This window comes from Hemitrygon akajei, chromosome 29 (assembly GCF_048418815.1).
Source record: "Hemitrygon akajei chromosome 29, sHemAka1.3, whole genome shotgun sequence".
Classification (NCBI taxonomy): Eukaryota; Metazoa; Chordata; class Chondrichthyes; order Myliobatiformes; family Dasyatidae; genus Hemitrygon; species Hemitrygon akajei.
Window position 1 is genome coordinate 20,421,901 of NC_133152.1, and position 12,770 is coordinate 20,434,670.

General features: G+C 46.9%; 1 protein-coding gene across 3 annotated transcripts in view; it reads left to right on the top strand.

Annotated features, from left to right (window-relative positions):
* Positions 1-12,770, top strand: part of LOC140718273 (kazrin-like) — a 713,538-nt gene that overhangs the window by 309,874 nt on the left and 390,894 nt on the right. For 2 of the 3 annotated variants that reach the window (XM_073031791.1, XM_073031792.1), the window contains exon 3: positions 7,543-7,723. In XM_073031791.1, coding sequence (XP_072887892.1) covers positions 7,543-7,723 — 181 coding nt within the window. Of the gene's footprint in view, positions 1-7,068; positions 7,224-7,542; positions 7,724-12,770 lie in introns of those variants that run through there. The other variant, XM_073031793.1, reaches the window with a different exon arrangement.

Here is a 12,770-nt window from a genome sequence, read left to right on the forward strand (position 1 = left end):
GCACAGGAAGTGATGGCAGTTTCACGTAACACTTTAAAATAAACCGAGAGACCGATAGATTGCAGACAGCACTGCAAAGTTTGGCGCAGAATTCTCACGCCCACACGTATCTCCAGGACTGGCAATAGTTCTGAGTGACACATTGGAGATGCGGCCTCACCACACAACAGATCTAGGGTCAGTGTGTGTGTGTGTGTGTGTGCGTGTATGGAATTTACATGATATCCCTATGGCACTGCAAATTTCGTCCCGGTCCTTTCCACGTCCCAAAGGAATGGTGGTATGCAGGTTGGTTGGTTAAGTTGCCATGGTACATTGCCAGTAAGTGGTAGATCTGGAGGGAGCTGATGAAAATGCGGGGAGAATAAAAAAATGAGAGAATCAAAGTTCAAAGTAAATGCTGTTAGCAAAGTACACACGTGTCACCACACACAACCCTGAGATTCATTTTCCTGTGGGCATACTCAGCAAATGTATAGAATAGTAACTGTAAACAGGATCAGAGAAAGATCCACTGGAGTACAGAGGACAACAAGCTGTTTAAATGCAAATATAAATAAATAGCGATCAATAAGCATTGGAAAGGATTTACCAGGATGCTGCCTGGTTTAGAGAGTATGGATTATGATCAGAGATTAAGGGAGCTAGGGCTTTACTCTTTGGAGAGAAGGAGGATGAGAGCAGACATGATAGAGGTGTACAAGATATTAAGAGGAATAGATAGAGTGGACAGCCAGCGCCTCTTCCCCAGGGCACCACTGCTCAATACAAGAGGACATGGCTTTAAGGTAAGGGGAGGGAAGTTCAAGGGGGATGTTAGAGGAAGGTTTTTTACTCAGAGTGGTTGGTGTGTGGAATGCACTGCCTGAGTCAGTGGTGGAGGCAGACACACTGTACATGGAGGAATTTAAGGTGGGGGGTTATATAGGAGGCAGAGTTTAAGGGTCGGCACAACATTGTGGGCCAAAGGGCCTGTACTGTGCTGTTATTGTTCTATAGTTCTAATAACAAGAGCATGAGATAACAAGTCCTTAAAGTGAGATCATTGATTGTGGGAACATCTCAATGATAGGCAAGTGAGTGTAGTTATCCCCTTTTATTCAAGAGCCTGATGGTCGAGGGGTAGTAACTGTTCTTGAACCTGGTGGTGCGAGTCCTGAAGCTCTTGTACCTTCTACCTGATGGCAGCGGTGAGAAGAGAGCACGGCCTGGGTGGAGGGCAGTGAGATTAATGTTGATGCTGGCAGGTTCGCATCCAAAGGACCTGTTTCTGTTCTGTATCTCTATGCCTCTACAATTCTAAATTATTTATTGGGTACCAAGACTCTATATCGATGTGAGGTCTAAGCTGACCACACATCAAGTGACTTTTGAACTGGTTACCTGGTAACATATTGTGTCACCAGCTCATCTCTAATAAGGAAGCATGAATTTGCTTTTCAAAAATACGCTGTATATATATGTATAATCTGCAAATGTATAGTATACTTATTCCGTATGTGGTATTCACAGCGCAATACATATCATTCCACGTCCTTGCCAGATTTACATTATTTCAGTGTAAGCTCCATGTCCCCTTTGCACTCACTCCTGTCAGGTTCTTACACGGGTTTTAGCCCCTCAGTGGGAAAGTCCAAAAAGGTGTCTCTACCTGTAGAGACAGCCAGTCTCTCTGTTTGTCCCTCTGCATGAGGTGGGGACTGATTGTCGAGAGAAGCTTCATACAGGGGGGAGTAGGTCAAGTTCCTGTGCATCAGCATCTTGGAGGAACTACGCTGGGGCTAACGGGTTAATGTAGTCACGAAGAAGGCAGTCCAACAGGTTTACTTCATTAGGGGTTTGAGAAGATTTAGTATATCACCAAAGACCCTTGCATCTCGTCCGTGGAGAGCATTCTGACCAGTTGCATCACAGCCTAGTGTGCACAGGATTGCAAGAGGCTGGAGAAGGCCCCAGACTCAGTCTGCTCGGGCACACCGTCGAGGACATCTTGAAGAGATATTGGCTGAAGTAGATGGCATCACTGAGGAACCTCACCATCTAGGACGTGCCGTATTCTTGCTACTGCCTTCAGGGAGGAGGTGCAGGAGTCTGGAGATCCACACTCAGTGATCCAGAAATAGCTTCTTCTCCTCTGCCATCATCTTTCTGAACAGTCCATGAAGACCACCCCATCCTTCCTTATTTTGCCTTTTATTTATATTGCAATTTATGGTGATTTTGTGTCTTTGCACTGTAAAAAGCAGCAAATTTCACATCATATAAATCAGAGATAATAAATCTAATTCTGATTTTATGAGCCATATCCATAGCATCTGATTCCTTCTTCTCCTGAGTTCCAGGCAAATAAAGTAGTGAAGGTGAAGGGGACGGGGGGGTTGTTGGGTGAGGTTTTCCTCCTTTTCCCCTCTCCCACTAGCAAGCAGAGTGAATGAGTCCTTTACTGGTCCTTTTGATCCATAGCCTTGTTTCCATTACAGGCCTGTTAACTATTCACCACAGAAACAGACTCTGTGGCCCACCTCGTCCATGCCGACTGTGGTACCTGTCTAGACTATATAAGAAAGCTATTGCTATATAAAACTATATAAATATAAAGCTATATTTAGACTTTATAAGAAAGCTAATGGCATGCTGGCCTTTATAACAAGAGGAATTGAGTATAGGAGTAAAGAGGTCCTTCTGCAGCTGTACAGGGCCCTGGTGAGACCCCACCTGGAGTATTGTGTGCAGTTTTGGTCTCCAAATTTGAGGAAGGACATTCTTGCTATTGAGGGAGTGCAGCATAGGTTCATAAGGTTAATTCCCATAATAGCGGGACTGTCATATGTTGAAAGATTGGAGCGACTGGGCTTGTATACACTGGAATTTAGAAGGATGAGAGGGGATCTGATTGAAACATATAAGATTATTAAGGGATTGGACACACTGGAGGCAGGAAGCATGTTCCCGCTGATGGGTGAGTCCAGAACTAGAGGCCACAGTTTAAGAATAAGGGGTAGGCCATTTAGAACAGAGATGCGGAAAAACTTTTTCACCCAGAGAGTGGTGGATATGTGGAATGCTCTGTCCCAGAAGGCAGAGGAGGCCAAGTCTCTGGATGCATTCAAGAGAGAGTTAGATAGAGCTCTTATAGATAGCGGGGTTAAGGGATATGGGGAGAGGGCAGGAACGGGGTACTGATTATGTATGATCAGCCATGATCACAGTGAATGGTGGTGCTGGCTAGAAGGGCTGAATGGCCTACTCCTGCACCTATTGTCTATTGACCAATCAACATTGGATTATGCCTTAGCTATTCGACTGCCTCTCTAATTGCATCTTAAATGTGGTTGCATCTGCCTCCACCAGTTTCTCTGACAGTGTGTTCCAGATATCAGCCACTCTCCATGTGAGAAATGTTCCCTTCAGATCCCTTCTAAGCCTCATCCTCCACTCTCTCGTTACCAGTCCTCTTCATTAGGAGCCTTCTTCTTGTGTGTGGAAGAGGTGAATGGTTGCAGTGACAAGTTCACGGTCTGGGGGAGTGGGTAGGGACATGACGATTCTTTAGGACTGTGAGTGAGAGGTTGAGGTGCAGGTGGGTGGGCTTGTACAAGTGTGGGGACATAGCACTGGTTGTGTGCGTGATAAGAATTGAGTGTGAGGACAGACGAACTGCGCTCAGTTTTGTTTAAATTTTGCATTATTTTGATATGGTGATTTTTTAATTTCCTAATCCTAATTTCCTTGCATAAATGGTTGGAAGCTGCCACCTTGTATGACTACACTAGTTATTACACTACTCATTTAACTATTATGTACTTACTGCAATTCACATTTTCCCCCTTTGTTGTTAAATATTGCATTATACTGCTGCTGTAAAGACAACAAATTTCTCGACACATGCTGCTGTTATTAAACCTGATTCTGATTCCCATTCCATCTGTGTATGAGTATGTGTGTCTGCTGACCGGCTGCAGTACTGAGTGTGTGTAGTGTGTGGACGTAGTGAGTTAGTGAGCAGCAGAGTGCTGTGAATGGATGTGTATGTATGCAGTGTGTATATGAGTGTGTGTGCACGTGTGGCAGACATGCATCTGAGCAGATGGAGCAGGGTGTTCTGTGTGGAATCATTTTCCCTGGCGGCTTAAATAACGTGGGGCTGGTGCCGCAGAGAGCTATTTGTGGGAATGAAGTAGAGCAGCCATGACGTTACTATTGGCCCCAACAATATCCACTTCACCTCCCTTTAAAGTGTCTAATTATCACAGTACTGCTAATAATTCTACATTGTGGGCCAGAGTAAGGGCCAATGCAGGGGTGGGATTGGAGCCAGAGGCAAAAAGAAAATTTTAACAGCCACGTCTAAGTGAGAACTCACTAAAAAGAATTAATTGCCCACCCCAGGAATGACCAGGTTTCTTGGTAATTTGATTGGAAAATCACCATGGGCATTTTCAGTTTTCAGTGGACATTCACCTGGAGGGGAACCTCAACAAACCCTTACCCTTGTAGGGTCCTCACTGAATCAGCCAGCAAGTAGCACCAAGGTGTGGAAGTCAATTTGATTCTTTCAATAGATCACAGAAGAAATATCTCACCATCTTCCTTCTTTCCCTCAGCAACCCTCATTCAAGATCCTTTCTGTCAGAATCAGGTTTATTATCACTAGCATGTGTTGTGAAATTTGTTAACCTAGCAGCAGCAGTTCAATGCAATACATGAAAGTATAGAAAGAAAAAATAAGTAAATCATTTACAGTATATGTATATTGAATAGATTTTAAATAGTGCAAAAACAGAAATAATATATATTTTAAGAATGCGAGCTAGGGTTCAATGTCCATTTAGGAATCGGACGGCGGAGGGGGAAGAACCTGTTCCCGAATCACTGAGTGTGTGCCTTCAGGCTTCTGTACCTCCTTCCTGATGGTAACAGTGAGAAGAGGGCATGCCCTGGATGATGGGGGTCCTTAATAATGGACGTTACCTTCCTGAGGCCCTGCTCCTCGAAGATGTCTTGGGTACTACGGAGGCTAGTACCCAAGATGGAGCCGAATAATTTTACAACTTTCCGTAGCTTCTTTCGATCCTGTGCAGTCACCACCCCTCCCATACCAGACGCTGTCAGAATGATGTCCACAGGACAGCTATAGGAGTTTTTGAGTGTTTTAGTTGACAAACCACATCTCTTCAAACTCCTCATGAAATATGGCCGCTGACTTGCCTTCTTTACAGCTGCATCGATATGCTGGGACCAGGTTAGAGTCTCAGAGATCTGTCCTCTCATAAGATGAGAGAGGATCAGCATCAAGTCTCCTCCACCATTTGATCATGACTGATTTATTATTCCTCTCAACCCGATGCTCCTGCCTTCTCCCTGCAACCTTTAACACCCTTACTACTCAAGAACCTATTAACCTCCACTTTACATATACCCAATGTCGGCCTCCACAGCCACCTGTGGAATTCCATAGATTTAGGGTGTCACGGTAGCGTAGCAGTGTGCATGACAGTACTACAGCTCGGGGAGTCGGAGTTCAGAGTTCAATTCTGGTGCCGCCTGTAAGGAGCCTGTATGTCCTCCCTGTGACTGCATGTGTTTCCTCCGCCTGCTCCAGTTTCCTCCCACAGTCCAGAGACGTACCGGTTAGTAGGTGAATTGGTCATTATAATTTGTGCAGCAATTCATCAAGGGTTAAATAGGCGGGTTGCTGGGTGGTATGGCTTGTTGGGCTGGAAGGGTCGGTCCTGCACTGTATCACCCTCAGGCTGAAGAAATCTCTCCTCCTCTCCATTGCAAAAGGACGTCCTTCTATTATGAGGCTGTTTCCTCAGGCCTTTCAAAATTCAGTGAATTTCAATGAGATCTCCCCCTCATTCTTCTAAACTCCAGTGAGCAGAGGCCCAGAACCACCAAACACGTCACATTAACCCTTTCATTCCCTGGATCATTCTCATGAACCTCTATTGGATCCTGTCCAACATGAGCACAAGGGACCCAAGAAAGGGGCTCTCAGAAAAATGGGAAAGATCCCACAACAGTCCTTGTGTAAGAGCAGGATGGCTCTGTTACCCACGGCTGCACTTGGATACACGAATCAATAATATCCACATTCTGAACTAAAATACTTTTGGAAATGCTGCTTTCCACAATGCTTGAAACCCGGCTGTTCACAATCTATTCCAATGACATTGTAAACCAAAGGTCATATTTCCAGCTGACTGATGGGACTGTGAGTTGGGAGAAAAATGTGAAGAGGTTTCCAGGGGATAGGGCCAAGCTGGGTGAGTGTGCAAGAACGTGGTGGACTTGACATAAAGTGGAAAATATGTGAAGTTGTCCACTTTATGCACAAAATGGAAGGTCAAACTGATTTTTTAATGGTGAGGGACTGGATAGTGTTGATTAAAGGGACCTAGGGTTTTCTTGAGCACACATCACCCAAAACCAGCTGCAAAATAATATTAGGAAGACAATTGGAATGTTGGCTTTATTACCTAAAAATGTGAGTGCTGAATTTGTGTAGGACTCTGATGACCCCCAGCCACCTCAAGAAGGATCTGTTTATTCGCATTCTTTGCTTTCTCTGCTATAACCTGTTCTCACTCATAATAACCTTTATGACCAGCTCCTCTCCGAGCCTCTCCCGCTAATTTGCAAACACAAGCCAATAAACTGGGGGGGGGGGCGGAGGGACGGAACATATCTCTCAACGTTAGGGAATTCTGCATATACTGTTGAGAGCACTCCAAGAAATAAGAGAACGCATCGATCTCGACACTGGCATTCAGCACAAAATCCATGCGTAATATAGTGCCTGGTATATAACAAATTACAATGCGGAGGATCAGATGTGAGGGGGGGGGGAAGAAAGAGCAGGCGATATATTGAGGCCAGAGGCGATCAATCAGGGAGAGCGAAGTGTCTCTCCCCACCCCCCCCCAATCCCTGTCCCACCAGTTAGTTCCCATCTATAATGCAGCAGGTAATGAGGTGCGCTGGTCTATTAGTAACGTGCAACGCGAGGAGGAGGGGGCAGTGGCCGTGTATGTGTGCGTACGTTTAACAAACAGAAGCAGGTGGATGTGAAGTGTGCGGAGAGCCCGATCTCGCCAGCCTGCTACATGCCTCAGTGAATTTGCGAAGCAAATGAGGCAGGCTTGCATCTGTGGAGCATTGTTACCAGGGATTACAGCAGGACTCGGAATACTACACCAGCCGAGAGGGCAGGGGGAAGGGTGAGTTACTTTGGAATTAAGATGAATGGGAGATAGAAAGTGGCCGCGGAAATCACTCCAGCTTACAATTAAGTGCGGTTTTGTCTGTTCTGCGCAGATATGCGGCTTATGAAGAGGGGTGAGAGAGACTTGTATTGTTTTGCGAGCGTGAGGAGTCCCTGACCGGGGTTGGTCGTGTCCATTTAAAGGAGCAGGCGTGTCCTGGGCCAGATGCGTGTAGAGGGAATGGCTGCTGCCGAGCGCTAGTGCCGGGGACGCGCTTCACTCGCTGCTCCCCTCTCGCCGGCGACGCTGCTGACCACCATGTCTTTCTCCACAGGCCAAGATCCTCACCACCATGGAAGACAATAAGCAGCTGGCGGCGAAGATCGATGTGGCCGTCCAGTCGGCCAGCCGCGAGGTGACCAGTCTGAGAGCCGAGCTGACGGCCACCAACCGGAGACTGGCCGAGCTCAGCCCCGGGGCGGACTGCGCCGGCATGGATACCAAGTACGGAGAAGGTAAGGAGCGGGGCAGCGGTTTTGAGGGGGGTGGGGGAAGAGGAGGCGAGACATCCGCAAAGAGGAAGCAGGGTCTGAGGAGTGGGAAGAATCAGGGGTCAGATCGCGGGAGGGGGAGCAGCAGGGAAGTCAATGGTGAGGGAGAGAGGGGGAAGGAAATAGGCGCAGAGTAAACTGGGGAGGACATCATATAGGGTTTAGGGTTAAATGGGTTCGGGGATTGGGGGGCTGAGAGGGACATGAGGAGAGGAACTGGCGGGACGTTGGGGCGAGGAGGCAGAATTATGGACAGAGGGACATAGGAAGAAGGTCGGGGCGAAAGAGGCAGGAGGGTTTGGAAAGCTGAGAAGTGAGGAGGAGAGTAGGGATGCGGGGAGAGGTGCTGGGAAGCAGGGGTAGAGAGGGGAGCAGGAACGTGAGAACAAGGAAGATAGGGGCCGGGGCATGTGGGGATGAGAAATGGGAGTTAAGGGAATAAACGAGATTTGTAGCGGATATGTGTAACCGGGGAGGAGCGGAGCGGAGCCCTGTGAACGCCGCGACCCCGGTCCTGAAAAATGTGTTCTGGAAAGCTGAATGACCGCGTGATTGTTCAACTGCAGTGTGTGTGTGTGTGTGTGTGTGTGTGGTGGCGGAGGGAGGCATTTTACATGTATTCACCCCGTTTGCCCACCATCCCCAGTATTAACTCCTTAAGCTCTGACCTCCCAGCACAATCTGGGACCGCGGCCACTCGCCCATTTCTGGTCTAGCTGGAGCAGCGTGTGGGTTAACGTACTCGAGCTGCGTGATCTCGAAAGGGTTAATTGCCTTATTAAATATGCATTAAAGAATCGACTGGTTTATATTTGCATGTTTGCTGTTTCTTCCCCTCCACCCCTCTTGGAGAGGATATCCTCATTCTTGGATGTATTATAAAAAAATATTCCTGGATGCTCCCAGGAATTCGAAAGGAAATCCTAGTGCCGAGCAGGTTGGAGTGGTGCCGGGCTGGAGCTGGAATTGTTGCGGGTTTTCCTTTGTCGCTGGAAGTTAACTTTCTCCTGCGGCTGTGTGTTTGTGTGTACCGGGCTGGGGGAAGAGATGCTAGTTAGAGCGAGCGGGAACGTTAGTAAACCGTGGTATGCACTGGGTTGCCGCTACCAGAGACTCAGCCCCTCCCCTCTCTTCCCTTTTGTGGGAAAGTGCTCAGAAAAGGAAACCACAAATTAGATTCTAGTTTACAGAAGGTCATGGGGGAGCCGGGATTTCTTCCCGCCGCCCACCCTTCTTCCCAGATAGGAGGACGAGACGCCAGCTTCAACTCGCAGTTCGTGGTCTTTCTTAACTTGCGTCTGTCAACAAGTAACGTTAACATAATTCCACAAAGAGCCGTACAACAGTTTGGAATTCGCACGGAACGATGTTTTGTTAGGGTGAGGGGGGTCCCCATTCTTTTCCGCCCTAGTTGTTTCTGGGACTGAGAGGTTTGAGATGAATTCCCCTCCTGCTCACAGCTCGTGGGCTGGACTCGCCTTCCATTCAAACCCCAGCGCGAACTCGCGTGTCCGGCCAGCGTAAACGGTGTAGTGTTCACTCACACTGCGTCTGCTCGGAGCTCTCAACTGCCCCGCTGTGGTCGTGTCGGGTTGGGGGGGGGGGAATCATCCCCGGAGCAGGGGTGAGGCCATGTCTGTCACCGGGAGCCGAGGCCCATTTGGGTGAGAGAGGGTGAAATCCGCTGTATTTTAAGCTCCCTGGAGTCCCACTTGTCATTGGCAGCGATGCTGGAAATGCATCTTCAGGACAACATAGTCAGCCTTCGACTGTGGGGTCGTGCTCTTCACAATAGGAGACAAAGTCTCTGATCTGGATTAGCTTGTGCACCTCCTCCTGAAACACCGCGACACGCGCGCCACAAAGCGCGCCCTCGGAATACACCCGTGAAACGGCGGATCCCCCACCAGTCTCTATACCCAGCTGCATTCCAGAGGCTGGCTGTAGTGAGCTGCACAGTTATTTGGATGAGGGAGGGTGTGATGCCTTGGGACTGGAGCAGAGGAACCTGCTCTTAGTTGCAACTCTGATCTGGGTGGCTGCCACCTCACTGCTGCGGTGGACTACCAGAGCAGAGGCGGTAAACTTGCCCGTTGTCTGCCCTCCTGCCGCCACTGACTTGGATCGCCAGAGTAGGTGGTGATCTTATTTCTGGACTCTGCATGGGGAGTGCTCTCTTTCAGCGGGCATGTTTGCGAGATTTACCCGCTGGAGTCTTCCCGGGTGAAGCATTGGGGAAAGGGAAGTGTTTTGAAATCGGTTCTGCACCGCAAGAGATTTACCTTGTAATCACACCACCAGTGACACCAAGCCCGTTCAAACTGCTGGTAAATAAATAGGCTATGTTTCAGTAAAAGCTGAAGAGAAAGTAAACCCCTTTTTGCTTAATTACAAGGACCCCAGCAGGAGAACAATAATGAATGCGTTGAATTTCTGAACGTAAATGTAAACCAAAAGACAACTCGGCTGAAAATCTAAAATAAAATCAGAAAAAGCTGAGGAAGGGTCTTGGAGCTGTAAGGTTAATTCAGTTTATTTTTCTACAGATGCTGGATATTTCCATCTCTTCTGTTGTTTGTTTAGCATTTCTATGCATTTATCCTGAGAATTACTTTTATCCTTGTTGAGTCAATGATGGTTCTATACCGTTAGTAACCCCTTCAATACTGTACTAAGAACACTTCTGTACAGTCACTTTGAGGCTGTTTCCTTGCTGAGCATATATCTCTCCATGCAATGAAATGCTAGAAGGTGCTGAAAATTCTCAACAGGTCAGGCAGCATTTGTGGAGTGAGGAACAGAGTTAATGTATCAGAAGGTTTTTATCAGTAACTACAGAGATTAGAAATCTGGAAGCAAAAATCTTGGTGCAAATATTTAACCTAGCAGATGTTTACCTGTGGGAAACAAATAGTTGACAGTTCATGTCAAAAATCTGTTCTTTGGGATTGGCTTTTGAATATTCAAACAAGGGAATGTGTGCATGTAAGAGGTCTGTGAGTGGATGCAATAAATGTTTGTAGCAGGAACAGGCTGAACCACGTGTGCCTAGAAACCCTAGCCTTGCTATTACATTTGAGTTAAACTGACGTTTAACTTTGGTTAAATGAGTTAAAGTTCCCATGACAGTTGAGCAAAGGGAAACTGGCAGATTGTCAGTTGCCATGGTGAGACCTGATGTAGTATCTCAGAGAATAGTTGAGCCACTGGGTGGAGCGCAGTCAGCTGTATAGGGTGTTGGATACCCATGAACAAGTGAGTTTTGTGGAAATGGGTCCCAAAATTTTGTGTGCACAACTTGGCTGTAGTGCACTCCTCTGAACATTCAATCACACCCACTGAAGATGCAAAGCAAAGCCATGGACTTTATTGGGGGCAGTGGGCATATGGTCGTATTCAACAGTGAGACTTTGAGTAAAGTTAATCGCAGGGTGCACATACTTATTGGGCTTCTCAATTGAATTTCTATTGTGCTGCAGGGATAATCACATTTGTTCACTTTAGCTTTCCCCTTAGGTTTCGCATGTACCCCTCCCCCTCCTACTTTCGAATCTCTTACTATCTTTCCTTTCAGTTAGTCCTGACGAAGGGTCTCGGCCCGAAACGTCGACAGCTCTTCTCCTTATAGATGCTGCCTGGCCTGCTGCGTTCCACCAGCATTTTGTGTGTGTTGTTCACTTTAGCTGGTGGAAGTGAGCCAAGTGGATTGTAGGATTTTTGAGGCTGGGTGCCAGTTTTTTGGGAGGAGGGTGGCTGTACTGACAGGGGTCACCAAAATAGGTTATCTGATTTAGGACATTCTATCCAAGCTGATGAAGAGGTAATAAAGCAAGTTCTCCATCATGGGAGAGTGTCAGAAATTGTGATAGTTTTGAGGTCGGTTTTGGGAATCCAGAGCATTGGAGAACAAAAGAGGGTGATTCCCAGGGTGTGCAGCAACTGACCAAAAGTGGAAGTGGAAGATCAAATAGAATGGAGACCAAGGAGAACCAGGGAGATCAAGGAGGCTGTAAGTGGGGGCAGCTAGGGAGGGATGAGGTGGTGTTTGTTCCTGATGCAGCTTCCTCTTATTTTAAAAAAAAACACAAGGAATGAGCCAGATGGCGGGCTGGTGGAGAGTCTGGCAGGTGGACTATCAACTTGGCATCTTCTGGGTTCAGAACATGTTAAGTAGGTTTGTAGTGAGATGCAACAGAGGAGATACAAGGCTTAGAACGCTTTGGCACTTGGAATACTATACAGCAATGCAAGTTGCAACACGAGACATGGTTCAATTCCTCACACATACTATTGTTTGGGCACCTTTCAAGTTGCTCTTCTCATTCCCTAAGGCTTAAAATTTGTAACCCTTATCGGAGGGGAGAAATTATCCTGCATGCTACTTATAAAGTTTAAAACAGAAATACTGTCAGCACTCAGCAGGTCAGGCGGCATTTGTGGAAAGAGCCACAGAGTTAACAATTTCAGTTCAATGCTTCTTCAGAGTGTGTGATAAAGGGTCTTTAACTGGGAATGTTTAACTCTATTTCTCCTTCTCTAATCAGCTGAGTGTTTACAGCATCTGTTCTAATTTGCAGCTTCTGTAGTTCTATTTTCAATTGCTGTTATTCCTTATTTAAAATTATTGGACTACAATCTGTTTAAAAGAAAATCTCCCTCTTTATTTTCGTTGTCTCCAAATCTTGGTTTTGTGTGAATGAGACATTTGGGTGTCTGCGGTTGGTGGAGCTCACATAATATCTTCCATTGAAAAGTCTAGATCATGTGGATGTGGAGAGGGTGTTTCCTCTGGTGTGGGAGCCCGAGGGCACAGCCTCAGAATAGAAAGATGTCTCTTTAGAACAAACGATAAGGAGGAATTTCCTTAACCTGAGGTGGTGAATCTGTGGGATTCATTGCCACAGACGGCTGTGGAGGCCAAAAACATTGAGTACATTTAAAGCGGAGGTTGAGAGATTCTTGATTAGCGTGGGTGTTGAAGGTTATGGGGAGAAGGCAGGAGAATGGGGTT